The sequence below is a fragment of the Arabidopsis lyrata genome, assembly GCF_000004255.2.
Source record: "Arabidopsis lyrata subsp. lyrata unplaced genomic scaffold ARALYscaffold_1, whole genome shotgun sequence".
In the NCBI taxonomy this organism is placed as follows: domain Eukaryota; kingdom Viridiplantae; phylum Streptophyta; class Magnoliopsida; order Brassicales; family Brassicaceae; genus Arabidopsis; species Arabidopsis lyrata.
In genome coordinates, this window is record NW_003302555.1 from 387,023 (window position 1) to 405,374 (window position 18,352).

Sequence of the window (18,352 nt, forward strand, 5' to 3'; positions counted from 1 at the left end):
GGCCCCAGACACATCCCCAAACTAAGCAGCTCCGACAAATTTACGCGGAAAATTGCGGGACACTTTTCCCGCCAAAAAATACTTGTATATATAGACCTAATCTGGTCCCAAATAAGGGTTCCTATGCTCATCTCTTCCTAGAAGAGGGCACTCTTAAATATAGACTCTCAAAAGGGGCATTTGTGAAAAGGTGTATAGAAAAAGGGGCATTTTCACAATTTCTCTTAAAACTTTAAGTGTTCTCTATTTAATATAATATTTGGGATAAAAATTTTTTTTTTATAATTGATAATTTTTTAAATTTGGTGTAAACTAATTGGACACAACATCCAAACCTCTAAGAGATGTTGTAGTTTTAAAAACAAAACTAAGTGTTAAATACAAATACGTTGAAAGCTAGTTGGACTTAGCATCCCGTCCTTTTGGTCCGTAAATAAAAGATGTCATAAGTTCAATATGTTTCACGTCATGAAAATTAACACTTAGTTATGTTTTAAACGGTTTTTAAAATAAATTTAATTAAAAATTTTTGTTTAAATATATTTCTTTATTTGAAAGTAAATATTTTCAAATATTTGAACGATTTATTAGTTCATTTTCTTTATATTCATATTAGTCCATTCTATTAGTACAATTATTATTATTTTTGTTAAATTCTGTTAGTCCATTTCATTGTTCATTTTTATGGTCAATCAAATTATAATCATCTAGTTTCATGCTAAAATTTCGTATAGATATTATCTATAAGGAATGATAGTTACAGAATATTCAATATATGATAATTTATTTACAAATATTGACGAGTGAAAAGATAAATACGTTATTTTGAAAGGGAAATAAGAATTACAGAATTTATGGACAAATTGGCCATTTCGTTTGGTTACTTGTGGAATAGGATAACGGGAGGAGGCAGATTTACGTGGTCCATCTAGCACCGTCAGATTGTAGTCAAATTAAGAAAGTGTGCGGTTCTGATTCTTCGAAGTACCCATTTTACGTGGGACCCATTTAAGACAAATGGTCCCGCTTCTTTGTTTCTTCTTTCCACTTGTGACCTTTGCCATTGCCAACATTACTGGACGACAAAATCGCCTGCGCTTTCTTCATACATACAATTTTTCTTTTTAATAGATTTTTTTTTAATTTTTATAAAATGATAAAATTTTTATTTTTAATAATAATTTTAACTTAATGCTTACAAAAATGTGTTTGCCTTATCTTGTGTTAATAATCCTTAATGATAATAATTGTGATAAAACTAATGATCAAAGAACGTGTGATTGTTTGAACTAATTACTAGCTTGATTTAATTATATGAAACCATACAAAAATATCTGGACGACAAGCTCGTAATTAAAAAAAAAAAAAACACACATTTTTGTACCAGTGTTGGTGAGCCGTAGACCTACTAATGTGATTTCTTAGACTCTTGGACAGTTTTCTTCCAGTTTTGTGGATAAAATTATCAGACAATTTCGAATACATAAATTTAGTTTAAATATTTTATTTTTGCCGAAACAAATATATATTATCATAGCAAAAGAAATTAACAATTTAATTTTTAATTTTTAAAAAACTGGTTCGGACGCAGAGAGCATGAACTTGTTATAAGAAATAGAAGCGGGGGGCACAAATAGAATAATCCAGAAAGCAGTGAACAAAAAGCGTAGAAATAAGAGAATCCATTCAGGCCCATTAACGACTTAAAAGGCCTTGAAAAGGTAATAAATCATTCTGAAACAAGGAAGGAAATTTCGAACAAGACAAAAGACTAAAAAGTCCATGGAAAGAAAAGATAATTACAGAAAAATGCCATGGACGTCCATAAAAAGCCATTCTAGCCATCTGACTATTGAATCTCCGCCCTTCCTTCCTTATCACTCTCAAACCTTTTTTTACACACACTCTCTCTCTCTCACACCGTTTCTCCAGTTTCAGCTTTTTTTCGAACCACTAATCAAACTCTCTTATAAACTCTTTATCATCATTATTATAATTCTCCTTTTTAAATTTTCATATTTTTCTTCTGGTAGCTCAATAAACTTAGCTCCCGCTCTTCCATCCCACCTCGGTAATCATAACAATTTTATTATTAGTTTTATTATAAGTTCGTGTCATGTTAAGAGATATTTCAAAAAAAACGTATTGTTTTGGATTAGATTTTGTACGTTCTATGTAGTTTATTGTTCTTTGGGTTTTGTTGTATAATGGGTTCTTCATGAGCTTTGAGTGGTTATAAACTTACAAAATTGTACATTTGACAATGGGATTATTGTAATTAACCAATGGAATTCTTTTTCAGCAATTATTTGTTTATTTCAATAAAAGAAAAGAAAAAAAGCTCTAGAAGAAATGGCTCCCAAGAACAACCGTGGAAAGACAAAAGGAGACAAGAAGAAGAAGGAAGAGAAAGGTACCACCAACCAACAACGAAAACCTTAATCTATTTGAATTTCATTAAAATTAGTTCTTAACCATTAACTTCGTATGATAATTAATTTCTAAGTTATGTATGAGAGGCATGATGGTTTTACGCCTTACGGTTTATGTGCAGTTCTCCCGGTTATCGTGGATGTCATTGTAAACCTTCCGGATGAGACGGAGGCTATTTTGAAGGTTTGTGTGTGTTTTATTTTCTACCATCATTTTCGAATTATGTAAAATTCTCATATTTCTTGCGTGTTTACAACTGTTTTTTTGGTACCGATTTTTCTGTGAAATTTCTTTATAATCCCTTTGTTTTAAATATTACATTAGTTTTCAGTATTGAACTTATAGCATATTCATGAAACTTTATCTTGATATTTTCAAATTGTTTATTTTTCTATAATCATAAATAGTATTTTAAATTTTATTTCTGATATAAACTCCAAATGTGCAATCGTTTTTTTTTTTTTTTTTTTTTTTTTTTTTTTTTTTTTTTGTGATGTCGTTTTTTGGAGATAAGGCAAGAATACACGTTACCATAAAATTTATACTTATACTTGTTGTATTTTTGGTTTGAAAAAAAAAATCATTTTCTATTGACTTACAATTATCTTCTTGAATTTTAACATTATTTGAACGTGTAGAAAAATACAAACCAGTGTGTAACACACAAATTCGATTGTTAAATAATTCAATAGTTTTTCATAATTCTGGTCAATAAAATTACGTAGACGTTACATAGATAGTGAAATGTTTATATAGAAAACATGTATATCTCTTTTTCCTCGTCAGAAAACATGTTTATCTATATTCATATTTTGTTACCCGAATATTTGTTAAAAATGTTTTCTTGTATGTAGTGTTAGTGAAAATTGTAAGCCCTATGTTAGGCATAGGTTTCACATGTTTGTTATATCAAAAATAAAATGATCAAAAGTGGATTTAATAGAAAAATGTCTGAAACAGGGCATATCAACGGACAGGATCATAGATGTTCGGCGGCTTTTATCGGTTAACTTTGACACTTGCCACGTCACCAATTATTCACTATCCCATGAGGTAAATAATATGAGTGAAATGTTGAGAGGAAGTTTCTGATAATCGTTTGAATATCCTTTTCCATTTCTCTTGGTTATTGTTAGTTACTTGTTTTTTTGGTTCACAATTGTTGGTTACTAGTTAACGTTTGATGGTCCCAAAATATTCATATTTATTGTGGAATCTCTTAGGATCCTAAAAAAAAGTGAGCAAAAAGTAAGGGAAAATGACTTTCTATGAGAAGAAAAAATGTTAGTGTCATTGTGCCTAAGAATTTTTGCTAGTCTGACAATTGAGTTTCCTTTTCTTACATTAGATATGTTACCAGAATTGCCTAATTCAAAATAATCCCATAAAGGGTATAAAAAATTGACTGTGGTAAATGTGAAATCAAATTTAAGTCTGACTCCAGCTTGAAAAATATTCTCGTTGCAGATAAGAGGATCGCGGTTAAAAGACACGGTAGATGTGTCGGCGCTTAAACCCTGCGTTCTCACGTTAACGGAAGGTAAATCTCTCCGCGCATCAATATGACGCCGTTACCGCGGCGTAACGGAAATAAATAAGAAGTCCTAAAACGATGCCGTTTCTTATTTATTTGACAAAACGACGTCACTTTTTGAGTTTCGTGCGCTTTATTTAATTCGTGAGACCGTTGTGATTTTATTTGTTGCAGAGGATTACAATGAAGGAACAGCAGTGGCGCACGTTAGACGGCTGCTTGACATCGTCGCCTGCACCACTTGCTTCGGTCCATCGCCGGAGAAATCAGACTCCGTGAAAAGTGCGCAGGTTAAGGGAGGTGGAAAGAATTCCAAACACTCGGAAACATCGCCTCCGCCGTCTCCTGCGTCGAAGGATGCGGTGGTTGATGAAGCCGGAGAAACTAGCCACTCATTCCCTAAGCTTGGAAGTTTCTACGAGTTGTTCTCTCTCGCTCATCTCACTCCTCCTCTTCAATGTATGCTCGTATTTCTCTCTCCCTTAAACCCTAGATTCGATTTCCTGCTTTGATCGATTTTGTCCCAACTTACAGTAATTAGGGTTTTATAGATATTCGGCTTGTGACTAAGCGGGAGACCGAAGATATAGCGGCGGAAGATCATCTTCTCTCCATTGATGTAAGTCGATGATGATGAATTACAATAAATTTCAATTGGTTGTTTCTCGATGTATCAATCGGCTTTTGTTGATATCGTTTACGTATTAAATTTTTATCAGGTGAAGCTTTGTAATGGAAAGATCGTTCATATTGAAGGTTGCAGAAAAGGATTTTACAGTATTGGGAAACAAAGAATCATATGTCACAATCTTGTTGATTTGCTTAGACAAATCAGTAGAGCCTTTGATAATGTAGGTCTTGTTTTGGCTGTCTTATGTTCATATTTTGTTTCTGAATTTTGTGTTGAACGTGATTGTTTATCTTATTCTTTTATCATGTTTAGGCTTACAGTGATCTTCTGAAAGCATTTTCGGAGCGCAATAAGGTATATTTTCTATCTAAATGAGGATTTAGTGGATGTTTGAATTGGGTGTAGTTAATGAGCATTTCATTTGTTTGCAGTTTGGAAATCTTCCATATGGGTTTAGAGCTAACACATGGCTCATCCCGCCTACTGCGGCGCAGTCACCAGCAGAGTTTCCGCCTCTCCCTGTTGAGGATGAGAGATGGGGAGGGGATGGTGGTGGTCAAGGGAGAGATGGCAGTTACGATTTGGTTCCATGGTCCAACGAATTTGCCTTTATTGCATCTATGCCTTGCAAAACAGCTGAGGAGAGACAAGTCAGAGACAGAAAAGTGTTTCTTCTTCACAACCTCTTTGTTGATGTCGCGACTTTCAGAGCCATCAAGGCTGTTCAGAAAGTAATGGCTGAGCCAGTACTTGCTGAAGAAGACTCCGAAGTTCTATATTCCGAGACAGTTGGAGACTTGAGTGTTACGGTTACAAGGGATACTTCAAATGCAAGTAGTAAAGTGGATACAAAAATTGATGGAATTCAAGCCACTGGTTTGGATAAAAAGAAGCTGATGGAACGGAACCTTCTCAAGGGACTTACTGCTGATGAAAATACTGCTGCTCATGTCAGTGTTTTCTAAAACTTCCCCACTCTTTCCATGTTTAAATTTTTGTTTTCTTATGTGTATTGTTTAACTTTGGTTTTAAAATTGTTTATGGGTGCAGGATGTTGCTACTTTAGGAACTATAAGTCTTAAGTACTGTGGTTACATTGCTGTTGTGAAAATAGAGAAGGAGAGTGGGGAGGTAAGCCCACCTTCTCAAATTGTTGACCTCCTTGAACAGCCTGAAGGTGGTGCTAATGCTCTAAATATCAACAGGTGATCATTTCTTACTTTATGAAAAGACATCCTTTGTCTCTTTAGCGTATGTTGTTATTTACAGTGTAACTTTTTTTATGTTGCTTTACAGTTTGAGATTCCTTCTCCATAAATCCTCTCTTGAGCAGAACAAGAAAACACCTCAGCAACAGGATGATGAGCTTACATCTTCACGGGAATTTGTTAGTAAAATGCTGGAAGAAAGCATTGTTAAGCTTGAGGAAGAAGAGATAGACAGGGATAGTATCATGAGATGGGAGCTTGGGGCTTGTTGGATACAGCATTTACAAGACCAAAAGAATACAGAGAAGGACAAAAAACAAACCAGTGAAAAGTCTAAGAATGAATTGAAGGTTGAAGGGCTTGGAAAACCGCTTAAGTCTCTCAATAGCAGCAAGAAAAAAACAGATGTAAATAGCCCTAAGACGCCGGTATCGTCTCAAGTTGATGCGATTTCTTCAGAGGCTGATATTGCTGCAACAACTGCATCTTTGCAATCCGATGCTGAGAAGAATGCTCAAGAAAATGTGCTCATCTTGAAGAATTTGTTGTCTGATGCAGCCTTCACTCGCCTAAAAGAGTCAGATACTGGACTTCATCACAAGGTTTTTACACTACAACTCCAGCTTTTGCTCTATGTTCATTTACTTATTGTGTGCTAACCAAGAATATTTGTTTCACAGTCTTTGCAAGAACTTGTCGACTTGGCACAGAATTATTATACTGAAGTTGCTATACCAAAACTGGTAAAAGATCTAAATTTTGTTGTAGTGTTGTCTATTGGTAATATTAAGATAGTAACAAATCATTGTTTTTATTTATCATTGAATACAGGTTGCAGATTTTGGTTCGTTGGAGCTCTCCCCAGTCGATGGCCGGACTCTAACTGATTTTATGCACACAAGAGGTCTTCGGATGCGTTCTTTAGGATATGTTGTAAGTTGGCTTTCTTAACCTCATAGTTCCTAGAAACTATTCAAGATGAATTTTTGATCATCCATATCTTTTTTATGGTTACAATAGGTGAAGCTTTCAGATAAATTGTCACATGTACAATCTCTATGTGTTCATGAGATGATAGTAAGAGCCCTTAAGCATATCCTCCAGGCGGTGATTTCTGCTGTTGCTACTGACACTGACAAAGTAGCTACAAAAGTAGCTGCTGCTTTGAACATGATGCTTGGGATTCCTGAAAATGTTGCAGCAGCACCACATAACTCTTGGAATGTAGATCCTCTGATCTTCCGGTGGTTGGAGAAATTCTTGAAGAAACGATATGATTATGATCTTAATGCCTTCAGTTACAAGGATCTACGGAAGTTTGCCATTCTCCGTGGATTATGCCATAAGGTAATTTATGAATGCTCTAACCAGAAAATTTGATTGTTATAAATTTGTTGCTAATTACTATATTGAATAATGAATTTTGATGTAAATTTTATTTGTCAGGTTGGTATTGAGTTGATTCCAAGGGACTTTGACATGGATTCTCCTGCACCTTTCCGGAAAACAGATGTGGTCAGTCTTGTCCCAGTGCATAAGGTAATGGACAAGACAAAAGATATTTGGAAAGATTGTCTATCGGAATCTGGTTTCTTTCTAATATGTTAGTCAACCATCGTTATTCAGACTTTCTATTTAAAATCTCTGCAGCAAGCAGCATGTTCATCTGCTGATGGAAGGCAACTTCTGGAGTCATCTAAAACAGCTTTAGACAAAGGAAAGCTTGAAGATGCAGTTACATATGGAACGAAGGTACATGTCTACTCCTCAGCTACTTCTTATTAGTTGTTTTTTTGTACAGCGTCATGATTTTGTTTTGTTTTGTCTCTTTTGTTTTTTTTCCTCCGTTAGGCTCTTGCTAAACTTGTAGCAGTTTGCGGTCCCTATCACAGAATGACAGCCGGAGCTTACAGTTTACTTGCTGTAGTTCTATATCACACTGGTGACTTTAACCAGGTCTGTATATATATATATGGTTAGGTTGTGATATCTTTCCTTTATATGACACTTGAAAAACTAAAAGATTTTGTTAAAACAGGCTACAATATATCAGCAAAAGGCTTTAGACATCAATGAGAGGGAACTTGGACTTGATCATCCAGATACAATGAAGAGTTATGGTGATCTTGCTGTCTTCTATTATAGGCTTCAGCATACAGAGCTGGCTCTCAAGTAAGTTTCGCACTCTCGTTTTACAAAGAACCACGAGGTTAGATTGTTTGAATGTTTGATGTCTCTTTCTACCATCTAAACTTTGATATATATGTTTTTGTTAGGTATGTTAAGCGTGCGTTGTATCTCTTACATCTCACATGCGGTCCATCTCATCCAAACACTGCTGCTACATACATCAATGTAGCCATGATGGAAGAAGGTCTAGGAAATGTACACGTTGCGTTGAGGTATCTTCACAAAGCTCTCAAGTGTAATCAAAGGTTGCTTGGTCCGGACCATATCCAGGTTCTTTTCCCGATGCTCTTTGTGGTTTTTTAGAACAGAAATTTATATGAAATTTGATTTGATTTGCTAATATGTTCTAATTATGTCAAATTTCAGACTGCTGCAAGCTACCATGCCATAGCAATTGCGCTCTCGTTGATGGAGGCATACCATTTAAGTGTTCAGCATGAGCAAACAACCTTAAGAATCCTCCGAGCAAAGCTGGGGCCAGATGATTTACGTACTCAAGTATGTATTACCGTGATATCCCATCAGCCAAATTAGTCATCTTTCTGAGAACTGTATGCATTCTTTAAATATGACAATTGATTATATACTTCAGGATGCTGCTGCTTGGCTAGAATACTTTGAGTCCAAGGCTTTTGAACAACAAGAAGCTGCGCGAAATGGTACTCCGAAGCCAGACGCGTCTATAGCCAGTAAAGGCCACCTAAGGTCAAACAAGTTCCTTAGATATCTCCTTATTTGTTGTTTATAAGTTTTTATGTTGTTTGAATGTGTCAATCAAGTGTACTCCTTGGCCAGATCCTTAGGTTGATAATGTTTTGCAGTGTATCTGATCTACTCGACTATATCAACCCAAGCCAAAACGCAAAAGGGAAAGAGAGTGTTGCAGCAAAGAGGAAGAACTATATTATGAAGGTATAATTTTTATTTCTTTGACATTTCTCCACTTTAAAGGTTAAAAGTGCTTAATTCGTTGGACCTGTGTTATGTGTAGCTAAAGGAAAAATCCAAGCAGAGCAATGTTTCTGACCACTTGGCAGTGGCAGACACTCCGAGAGAAAATCAAAAGGAGATGTCTGAGGAGGAGACGGAAGAAACTGGATCAGAAGAAGGTAAATCAAGCGAAGACAATCATGACACAATTCTTGCACCAGTAGAAGAATCACCTTCTCCTCCAGTCATTGAGGAGGCTATTATGGATAACAGTAATCCAATTACATCTGGTGAAGTTTCGACTGAGCTACAACACCCTGATGGTAGTGAAGATGGATGGCAACCGGTGCAAAGACCGAGGTCTACTGGATCATATGGTCGCAGGATGAAGCAACGACGAGCATCCATCGGGAAGGTATATACATATCAGAAGAAGAATGTTGAAACTGATATCGATAACCCTCTTTTCCAGAATGCTACTAAACAGAACGGCAAATACTACATTCTCAAGAAGAGAACAGCATCATATGCAAGCTATGCAGATCATCATTCTCCCGGTTTAACAACTCAAGGCACCAAATTTGGCAGGAAGATAGTTAAAACCTTGGCGTATCGGGTTAAATCGATGCAGCCATCTTCTGGTAGCACTAAGACTGCTGGTGAAACTTCAGAAGAAGATGGGTTGAAGACAGATGCTTCTTCTGTTGAGCCATCTACTCTGTCTAGTACAGTGCAAAGTGAAGCCTACCACACGAAAAACTCTGTTGTAAGTCTTGGAAAATCTCCATCCTACAAAGAAGTAGCACTGGCACCACCTGGTTCCATAGCCAAGTATCAAGTCTGGGTTCCACAAGCTGAAGTTTCAGATAAGCAAGAGGATGATGAGGTGGAGAAAAAAACTGAACAGGGTACATCAATGGAGCTTACGGGGGATGAGAAAATGATAACAGGGTTAGAGGAAGAGGTAAAAAAAGAAATTTCTGCAGACACAGAATCTAACAGAACTCAAGGCGAAGAAGAGATCAAAGTAGAGTTACAACCATCTGAAGGTGTAGTAGGAGGAAACCTTTTGAATGAAAATGAAGAATCTGGAGGTGGCATTCAGGTGGAAGAACAAGTCGAACCTAAATTGATAGACGACCGTGTAACAGATATGATTCATTCGACCAGAGAGCAAGAAGTGATAGATCAATTAGCTGCCGATTCCGAAGATCTGAAGGCAAAACTGTTAATATCTACCACAGACTCAGGCGATGCCTCACGAGGATTGTTACCTAACAAGAAGTTATCTGCGTCAGCTGCTCCATTCAACCCATCATCACCTCCAAGTATTGTACGTCCTACTCCAATAGGCATGAACATTGGACCGTCGTGGCCAGTGAACATGACTCTCCATCACGGACCTCCTCCTCCTTACCCTTCACCTCCAACAACTCCAAACTTGATGCAGCCAATGTCCTTTGTTTACCCACCTCCTTACACTCAATCAGTCCCCACAAGTACTTACCCTGTAACAAGCGGTCCTTTTCATCCCAATCAGTTCCCATGGCAGCTCAATGCGTCAGATTTTGTACCAAGAACGGTTTGGCCCGGATGCCATCCCGTTGAGTTTCCCCCTCCGCACATGATCACGGAGCCAATAGCTGCAACTGTGTTAGAGCCAACTGTGATTCTGCCAACGGATATTGACACATCAGGGTTAGAAGAAGAAAACAAAGAAGAAGGCAGGCAAGATGTGGCAGTTGACCATGTGAACAACGCAGTTGCACGCAGTGAAATGGAGAATGGAAACCGGAAATCCGAGGATGGTGAGAAAACTTTCAGCATTTTGTTAAGAGGGAGGAGAAACAGGAAACAAACACTGAGAATGCCAATCAGTTTGCTTAATCGACCTTATGATTCTCAACCGTTCAAGCTTGGTTATAGCAGAGTGATCAGAGACAGCGAGGCTCCAAAGTCTGTAGCTTGAAACACTCTCCAAAGATTCAGCCAATTCGACGAAATGCAAAACTCACACACACATCTCTGATCTTTGCTGTTTCATAGGGACAGTATAAAGGTTAGCTTCTCTAAACTCTTAAACTGAATCTTCAAAGGCATGCATATAAGTTATATGATATAAGATTGATATGTATTTTAACTTGGTGATCTCTAAATTCGCAGGTAGTTTTGTTATTAGTCAAGGGAAACTGAGGCTTGTGATAGCCTCGAAATGAAGTTACAATGATTTGGATTTTAACCGGGATTGGTTGTGCAGAGGGAAAAAAAGCCAAACCATTCTTTTGTTTACCAAGTGAGGTGATGTATCATTTTTCTGGGGTTTTTTTTTTTTTTATTTTAATTCAGCCAATAAAACGTAGGAAATTTTGGACATAATTTTTTTGGTTCTCCATGTTTAAACGTTAGTTTTCACTTAATTTACTTCCGTATTTGTCATCGATTACATCACATTCCTAACGGTTCACTACATGAAAAGTCGAAAGTATAAACTTGTTTATTGTATCAGTTATTAGATGATATTTCCACTGAATAAACCCAAGGTAAGTTTAAACCAAAAAAATTTGAGGGAAAAAAAATATAATAACTAAACGTGGATTGTGTCACCGCCGTGTCCTCCACTCTCAAGCCATTCCTCCGATCACCGCCGGTGGTTCATCCCGGACAAGACCAATCTGACCATCATTACTTCCAAACGGATTTTCACCTTCGTAATTTCCCGGTGGGTTATAAACACAAATGGCGTAAACGCCGCCGTTTGAACAATCCACACGTGCGCATCCAACCTTGGTACTATCTCTCCACACGATCTGCGTGTAATGTCCACACATGTGTTGCGGCTCACACGTGTTACCTCTCACGTCGTAGAATTTATTCTCATCGGCCCACACGTTAACAATATCTCTGGGCCTCCAGTTATTCTGTCCGGCCCAAAATATGTTTTCTCCATACGGCCCGTTAGAGTGAACAAGCCTACAATCTCCCACGCGCTGATTCGCCCACGTGCGCGCGTACGCCGCTAGTCTTCCGTCCCATTGAAACGGTGGTTCTCCCACGCGCGCTCGTACGAGGTTATGTGCGATTAAAAACTCTCTGCTCGCTCTGTTGACTTTGTTACGACGTCGTCTTCTCCTCCACCTGAACGTGAACGAGAATCGGTTTCCGGTGAACGAAGGTGGTGACAACAGAAGCCGAGTACTCGTCGCTGACGGGGAGTTATTAACCGAGTGTTTTGTGGAAGACTCTTCATGGTTAATTTGGGCCGTTACCGACCAAAGCTGAAGGTAGAATAACGTTATGCCGACGAAGATGTGTAATGGAGCTCGTATTTTCCGTTTACGGAGCTCCATTACAAAAAAAAAAATGAGATAACAAATTTAATCGGAGAGTTAATTACGTTAAATGAAGGTGAAAGTGTAACTAACTCTAAAATGCAAATTTGTGTGGAAACGAATTAATAGAAAAGTCAATGCACGGTGAATATTGAATATCGGAACGCTATTCTTAATAAATAAAAATGTAGTAAAACCACAATTAGGCAATACTTAAATTGTAACCCAAATTATATTATTTAATTATACTATATAGTACTCAAATTAAACAACAAATAACAATAACATAGCTCAACTTTGTTATTATTAATCGACACAATACCGAATCTGCATGTCTGAAAATAGACAAAAAGAACAAGCTAAGACTAAAAAATTAAAGAGCACGTCTCGGCTTTCTCTTAGTTTTCTGGTTAAAGTTCCAAACTTTCAAGAAATTGGGATAATGTTGCTTGATAAAATCAACAGGCTTCTTCAAAATGGACTCGATTGACACACCAGTTGGTATATTCTCAATCTTCATATACATGGGAGCTCTTGGATCATTAAGAGCTATACACCATTCACTGAATATATTCGTACTCACAGATAGAAGCTCTCTCACACAAGATCCTCCTTTTAACGACAATCCCATCTCCACTGCTTTAAAATTCCCCACCGCATCTCCTACTCCTCCGACAATGTTCCCGATGGAATCTCCTACTTTCTCCCACCATGGCTTCGCCTCTGTCGTCTCTCCGGCCGTCACCAGAAGGATGACTAGGAGGAAGATCGCCGGAGATACGCTTGCTGGCTTTCCCATGGTTTTTGGTAAGGTTTTGTGTGTAGATTTAGAAACTATTCTATTGGGGGTTATATAGAGTAATGGAAATATAGGGGTGTTACGTTAAGATGTTGTATTCGTTAATGTTCTGTAACATCTTTTCAGTAACTTTCAAGTGTGATATTTTTCGTTACTTACATATCCGCAAATGTTGAACTTTGATGTTGTTCTTGCTAAGATTATCTCATATTTAGCAAACTATGCAAATCATAATGGTTGAGCAAGGTTTGGTGTTTTTTATTTTTTGGCCTAAAGGTTTGGTGTTAAAGTAGATTATTAAACCAACAAAGTACTAGAAAATAAACAAGGGAAAAAGAAGTAATCAACGCACCAAAATATAGAGATCGAAGCAATGTCTCTAACTTCGCGCTAAATCTTCAATTTTGTCTGATTAAGAACTCCAACACAATTTTTCATGTGCCCCCCTATGTGGTGTATACGTAAAACAGTAATTTACCAAAATTTAATACTACAAGATATTAACTAATATTTTGGACGTACTACACCTTCCTCAGATAATCAGATTTGTCTGTCTTGAATATTACAGTAGTTTTTAATAATCTTAATCTAACTAATTTCAGCCGTTATCATTTGTTAAGTAAATTAACAATTTCTGGCTAATCAAAGAAAAAATCATACACGCTCTCTTTGGTCCAAAGGTGTAAAATATATAAAGACGATACTAATAATACAGCCGACAACACGTGAAGATTTTATCAACACGTATTCAACTCCACCGCTTAAAGATTCACTTGTTCCATCTTAAAAAACATAAGTCTAAAAGCATTAAATTGCGAAAGCAAAAGTACATTATCCGTACCGGTTCCGGTCGGGTCAGAATTAAGCGCATCCTCCTGGAGCAAACCCGACCCGGGAACTCGCTAAATCGTATACAACCCGGAAACCCTGTTGCTGGATATTCCCAATTATGGATAGTCCGCCCATCGTACCGGCAAATGCAAAACAGAATTTACCGTTAGTATCAACCGGAATCAGGTAATTGGTCGCCGGAAGTGACACGTCAGCTCCACGGAAATGTAAAACCACCGTGGGTACTTTGACCTCGTTCATATTAGAGAGATCGAAACACGTGTCGAAGAGTGAGAAATCCGGAGCTCTTTTCAAGGCCTTAGCTCCGACCCGGAACGCGTCTCTCATAGCAATATAAGCGGGTCGGATCAACCGGGTCACAGACGTACCCGAATCGATAATAACCCCACCGTTACCGATCTGGTCGAGTTTAAAAAGAGAAGCCGCCACGCCGGGGACACGTGTCCCTCCGACGCTAATTCCGAGAAGCTCGACGTAGTAGAAAGTGTCGAGCTTTGGGTTGGACAAAAGCGGCGTGAATCTCGCGATTCGAGAAACGGCGGCGTTTCCGAAGACGACTGAGGAAGGTTTCGAAGAAGCGGATCTATCGACTAAACAGTAAGAGAATTTCTGATTAAACCGGTGACCGGTTTGACCAGGAAATGATAATTTTCCTTTACCGAGTCCTAATAAACCTGCGGCTCCGACGAAGAGACCTTCGTTGTCGTGGCCACATCCGAGAGCGACGCCTTTAACGCGGTTTCGTCGGAAAGTTAGAGTTTCGGTGGAGAAATCGCCGACGGTGAAAGAACCATCTCCGTATGAGACTTGGTAGAGACAAGTTTTACGACGGGTGTTGCATCCGGCGGAGTCTAATCGCCGGCAGTGAGGTGAAGAACAGGGGATTGTGGCATATGTCTTGGATTTTCTCGGGTCGAATATCGGGTCGGATTGAGAGTAACATCTCCGACAAGGAGCACACTGGAGCCAGACGATGTCGCTTCCGGTGTCGAGCACCATGTAAACATATCTCGCCGGAGTTCCGACACCGAGGCGCGTGAAGTATTCACCACTTCCTTGAGAGAGACCAGAGACCACTGAGCTGCTGAATCCACCGGTTCGTGGAGCGTGAGTCACGTTTCTCCCGGGGATTTGAGCGGCGAGTGTGGCGATTGATTTCACGCGCCGTGAGTCACGTTGGAGACGGGAGCTGAAGAGCTCTTGTGGTGTTTTGTTGGAGGAGAGAGCATCGATGTGGTCGAGGTTTAGAGTAATGGAAGACTCGGAGTCGGATCCGGATTCAAATTCGGATCCTAGCAGTGACTCAGAGTCGGGTTCGGATTCGGGTTGGAATGATATGGGAGAAGCAGAAGGAAGAGAATGAGAATTGGGGATTAGGGTTTGGAATGATGGAAGAGAAGAGAAGCAAGGAAGAGAGAGGAAGAAGAAACAAAGAGAAAAGAGTAAAGCTTTTCTTCTTCCTACCATTTTTTTTGTTTACTCGGGAAAATGGGAAGTGAGACTGAGAGTGGTCTCTGTATAAATAATTGCACTAGTCTACACACTCGGAAAAAAGAAGCAAGCTGTCTCTTTTTTAAATTTATTTTTCTTTCAATATAATAAATGTACTCTGGGAATAAAATATCTAATATGATTGTGGCAATGCAAAAGCGACATTTTAGATTCGGTGGATGACAAACACTAACAAATATCCAAGTGGTAGCTTCTTTTTCTTTTCTTTTTGGCGTCATGAAATAAAAATATAACTACGTTTAATTATTTGTGAAAAGTAGAAAAGCTCATTTTATATAGTTAGGTTAATGATGCCCAATAATTTCCCCACAATTGGTGGCACATTTTCGCTCTTGAGATAACACAAACTGAAACATTCCACATGGGTGAAAATATACATGCAAATGGTAGTAAAACTTAGTATTATTCATGTATGTTTTCTTAACACTAAAACCAACAAACATTGCATGATGGTGTGTGTCTAAAAATAATTTGCCAAGAGATTTTTATCTTATCACTAAAATCGTCACGAACTTTAGATCTCACAATCTTGTTAGATTGTCGATATCATCAAACCCTCTTTTCATTTATTCGCCCACAAGAATTCGGAATAATGACATCCAAGATTTGGAACTTTCATATTCAATGCTTCGATATGTTAACATCTATAGTATATTACTACATCATAAAACATGAATAATTGAACATAGTGGCCCTCTTCTTTAAATGGATACAAAAGAAAATAATAAAAGGGGAAGAAGTACTAAATTGTGATATTGGTATGTGTGACCACCAATTAAATGCTGTGACCAACCTCTTCCCACTGTGTAAAGAATGTGGACATAATATGAATTAAGTCTGAACAGTGTATCATGACTTTTCAGTCTTCACAGTTGCAAGCATTGATTTTTCTATCAAACACGTTCGCTTCATAAATTGTTTCTCATAGGGTTTAGGTGAAATTCTCATATTCCATATCAAATGCTTTACAATTAAAGAAATCCGTACTTGTCCGGTTGGTACGTTGACAGGATCTTCTCGCAGCAGCCGGTTTTACTGGTCCGAACAAGCCATCGCACTAAACGAAGTTCCAATCTGATGAAGGATTAGTACTAGTAGATTAGTAGAAACTCAGAACTAAAGGTCTTAAAACAGAGCAAGGAGACATTGATTAAAGGAGACCAGAAAGCAAAAGCCACTACAAGAAAGAGAAAAAGAAAGCTTTGGCCAGCAGAGACAACACACTTTCCTGTTTTTCTGCTTTATCTCTGTTAAGTGCTCACTCATCATTGTAAGGGTCGTGACATGAACCATGTGCAGACAAAAAGATTCAAAACTCGACATGATTACCTACCTATACATATAAACACTACGTTATCTGATCCCTTTTAACTGGGTTGTAATGATCTAACTATAACAAGATTTAAGAGAGATGTTATGTGTTTGCTTACGAGAACCCATTATTGCAAGAACAAAGTGTTATAAGAACAAACTTGGTACTTTCAGTACGTTCTTAATTAAGCATCAATAGGCGATATCCACTTTTGTTTCTTTGAGAGTACCCAAACTTAAACAGCAGAAGCAACAAATTGTGAGCAAAACTGTAGTGTCTTTCACAGTGCCTAATTTACTCATGACTACTCCAGATTCAAAAGTTTCCATCTTTCCATATAAGCAGTATACATCACCCAAGTAACCACATAAACTGGATCACAATAAAAGCGGTATAAGATAAAGAAAGCTAACCTCCATAGCTACAGAGACAAATATTCTTTGTGTTCACTCCCCTCTAGACCAATACCCGCTCTTTCCACCAGTTTTACGCTCGAGTCTCACGTCTGTAATACTGATATCTTTCGAAGCAGCCTTACACATATCGTAAACCGTTAACCCAGCAACTGATACAGCAGTCATAGCTTCCATCTCAACTCCGGTTTTTCCAGTGCAAGAAGCTTCTCCTTCAATGTCAACACTAAAATCCTCAGGGTTTAGTCTTAAGTCTACACGAACATGCGTAAGAGAAATGTTATGACACAATGGTATTAAGCTACTAGTTTGTTTTGCTCCGTTAATGCCAGCGATTTTCGCCACTCCAAGAACATCTCCTTTACCCATTTGATTCGCTAACACCAAATCGAAAACTCTTTTCCCAAGAATAACTTTACAACAAGCCAATGCAGTTCTCTTAGTATTGTCCTTAGAAGAAACATCCACCATTTGAGCTTCCCCTGAGATCCCAACATGGGTTAGCTTAGACATATCACAAGCCACTTTTGCAGATTGTTCTATAGCTTGTGAATCGTTCTTGCTCGAGCGCGTAGATTTCTGATACTCAATATGTGATCTAAAATCAGAATTCTCCAGATTTGCAGATTTCAAAGGTTCAATTTTGGATTTCAACTCAGAGAAATCCATTGTCGTAGGACCGGAAAATCCATCGGGAGAGGGTTCTTCTCCAAAGATTGACTTCATTTCCTGAAACACCAAATGATCAGCGCGAAGATTAAACACCAAATCAATGGAGAAATCATCGAGCTTTTATGTATTAAGATCACTGATTTAACACTTAATATCAAATTCTCTAGTTTCTCACAATTTTATCATCTTAGTTCAATTGAAACACGAACTCTAAACCATTAATTAGATTGAATCTACTTAGTTTCTCAACAAGATTCAAGAGTTGATTGATGTAGCTAGTTACAGATACTCACAAAGATACAGAGAGTGAGAAAACCTGATTCAGCTCATGTATATTCATGATTTGGGGATCGATTTCATCGTGAATTTTACTGCTGAAAGCCCTTTTTATCGGAGAAATCACCGCCGGAAATCGACGGAGAAACACGGCGCGACGGAGCATCGAAATCATTATATTTCACCACAAGAGATCAAGAACAGAATCGAAGTAGTTAAAAGTTAAAACTTAAAAGTAGGGTTCTGCTAAACCGGGGAAAT

The 18,352-nt window shown here is 38.0% G+C and overlaps 6 protein-coding genes across 10 annotated transcripts; 1 reads left to right on the forward strand and 5 right to left on the reverse strand.

The window, feature by feature from the left end:
- Positions 1–1,568: 1,568 nt before the first annotated feature.
- Positions 1,569–1,689, reverse strand: LOC110225254 (auxin-responsive endogenous peptide 1). Its single transcript, XM_021014533.1, is given in 2 exon segments — positions 1,569–1,610; positions 1,612–1,689. Coding segments are annotated over 2 exon segments (117 nt in total). The 5' UTR covers positions 1,687–1,689.
- Positions 1,690–1,916: 227 nt separating this feature from the next.
- On the forward strand, positions 1,917–11,369 carry LOC9325438 (protein TSS). 3 transcript variants are annotated; one of them, XR_002329651.1, is made up of 25 exons: positions 1,918–2,071; positions 2,303–2,413; positions 2,555–2,616; positions 3,394–3,486; positions 3,901–3,973; positions 4,142–4,426; positions 4,519–4,586; positions 4,687–4,818; positions 4,911–4,952; positions 5,030–5,548; positions 5,649–5,803; positions 5,895–6,408; positions 6,487–6,549; positions 6,638–6,739; positions 6,827–7,153; positions 7,253–7,345; positions 7,457–7,558; positions 7,658–7,762; positions 7,845–7,978; positions 8,083–8,266; positions 8,363–8,494; positions 8,589–8,701; positions 8,818–8,908; positions 8,988–10,985; positions 11,090–11,369. XR_002329651.1 is itself a non-coding variant. In XM_021014513.1 (24 exons), the coding sequence occupies exons 2-24, from the start codon at positions 2,353–2,355 to the stop codon at positions 10,893–10,895; spliced, it is 5,358 nt and encodes a 1,785-aa protein (XP_020870172.1). In that variant the 5' UTR covers positions 1,917–2,071; positions 2,303–2,352; the 3' UTR covers positions 10,896–10,987. The 3 variants fall into 3 exon arrangements, 1 of the variants encoding a protein (XP_020870172.1); XM_021014513.1 differs by lacking the exon at positions 11,090–11,369 and having other exon boundaries at positions 1,917–2,071; positions 8,988–10,987; XR_002329652.1 differs by lacking the exons at positions 1,918–2,071; positions 2,303–2,413; positions 2,555–2,616; positions 3,394–3,486; positions 3,901–3,973 and having other exon boundaries at positions 4,235–4,426; positions 4,509–4,586.
- On the reverse strand, positions 11,247–12,347 carry LOC9325439 (pathogenesis-related protein 1A). The gene has a single exon (XM_002892026.2). The coding sequence runs from the start codon at positions 12,271–12,273 to the stop codon at positions 11,548–11,550; it is 726 nt and encodes a 241-aa protein (XP_002892072.1). The 5' UTR covers positions 12,274–12,347; the 3' UTR covers positions 11,247–11,547.
- A 99-nt stretch (positions 12,348–12,446) lies between these two features.
- LOC9328135 lies at positions 12,447–13,666 on the reverse strand. Its single transcript, XM_002892027.2, has one exon. The coding sequence runs from the start codon at positions 13,052–13,054 to the stop codon at positions 12,629–12,631; it is 426 nt and encodes a 141-aa protein (XP_002892073.1). The 5' UTR covers positions 13,055–13,666; the 3' UTR covers positions 12,447–12,628.
- A 56-nt stretch (positions 13,667–13,722) lies between these two features.
- LOC9328136 (aspartyl protease family protein 2) lies at positions 13,723–15,635 on the reverse strand. Its single transcript, XM_021014520.1, has one exon. The coding sequence runs from the start codon at positions 15,371–15,373 to the stop codon at positions 13,916–13,918; it is 1,458 nt and encodes a 485-aa protein (XP_020870179.1). The 5' UTR covers positions 15,374–15,635; the 3' UTR covers positions 13,723–13,915.
- Positions 15,636–16,225: 590 nt separating this feature from the next.
- On the reverse strand, positions 16,226–18,352 carry LOC9328137 (cyclic pyranopterin monophosphate synthase, mitochondrial). 3 transcript variants are annotated; one of them, XM_021014526.1, is made up of 3 exons: positions 18,109–18,206; positions 17,144–17,872; positions 16,226–16,492 (listed from the first exon to the last, which is right to left on the reverse strand). In XM_021014526.1, exon 2 carries the CDS (start codon positions 17,867–17,869, stop codon positions 17,177–17,179), a length of 693 nt encoding a protein of 230 aa, XP_020870185.1. In that variant the 5' UTR covers positions 17,870–17,872; positions 18,109–18,206; the 3' UTR covers positions 16,226–16,492; positions 17,144–17,176. The 3 variants fall into 3 exon arrangements, with proteins under 3 accessions (XP_020870185.1, XP_002892075.1, XP_020870184.1); XM_002892029.2 differs by having other exon boundaries at positions 16,231–16,492; positions 18,132–18,352; XM_021014525.1 differs by lacking the exon at positions 16,226–16,492 and adding an exon at positions 16,499–16,751 and having other exon boundaries at positions 18,132–18,352.

What these genes read in the sequence shown, in the direction of transcription:
- LOC9325438 (XM_021014513.1), top strand. Translation starts at nt 2,353, where the DNA reads ATGGCTCCCAAGAACAACCGTGGAAAGACAAAAGGAGACAAGAAGAAG. An exon ending in AGACGGAGGCTATTTTGAAG is followed by an intron (nt 2,617 to 3,393) that starts GTTTGTGTGTGT and finishes TGTCTGAAACAG; the next exon opens with GGCATATCAACGGACAGGAT. An exon ending in GTCTTGTCCCAGTGCATAAG is followed by an intron (nt 7,346 to 7,456) that starts GTAATGGACAAG and finishes AAATCTCTGCAG; the next exon opens with CAAGCAGCATGTTCATCTGC.
- LOC9325439 (XM_002892026.2), bottom strand. Translation starts at nt 12,273, where the DNA reads ATGGAGCTCCGTAAACGGAAAATACGAGCTCCATTACACATCTTCGTC.
- LOC9328135 (XM_002892027.2), bottom strand. Translation starts at nt 13,054, where the DNA reads ATGGGAAAGCCAGCAAGCGTATCTCCGGCGATCTTCCTCCTAGTCATC.
- LOC9328136 (XM_021014520.1), bottom strand. Translation starts at nt 15,373, where the DNA reads ATGGTAGGAAGAAGAAAAGCTTTACTCTTTTCTCTTTGTTTCTTCTTC.
- LOC9328137 (XM_002892029.2), bottom strand. Translation starts at nt 18,266, where the DNA reads ATGATTTCGATGCTCCGTCGCGCCGTGTTTCTCCGTCGATTTCCGGCG. An exon ending in ATATACATGAGCTGAATCAG is followed by an intron (nt 17,873 to 18,131) that starts GTTTTCTCACTC and finishes TTGGTGTTTCAG; the next exon opens with GAAATGAAGTCAATCTTTGG.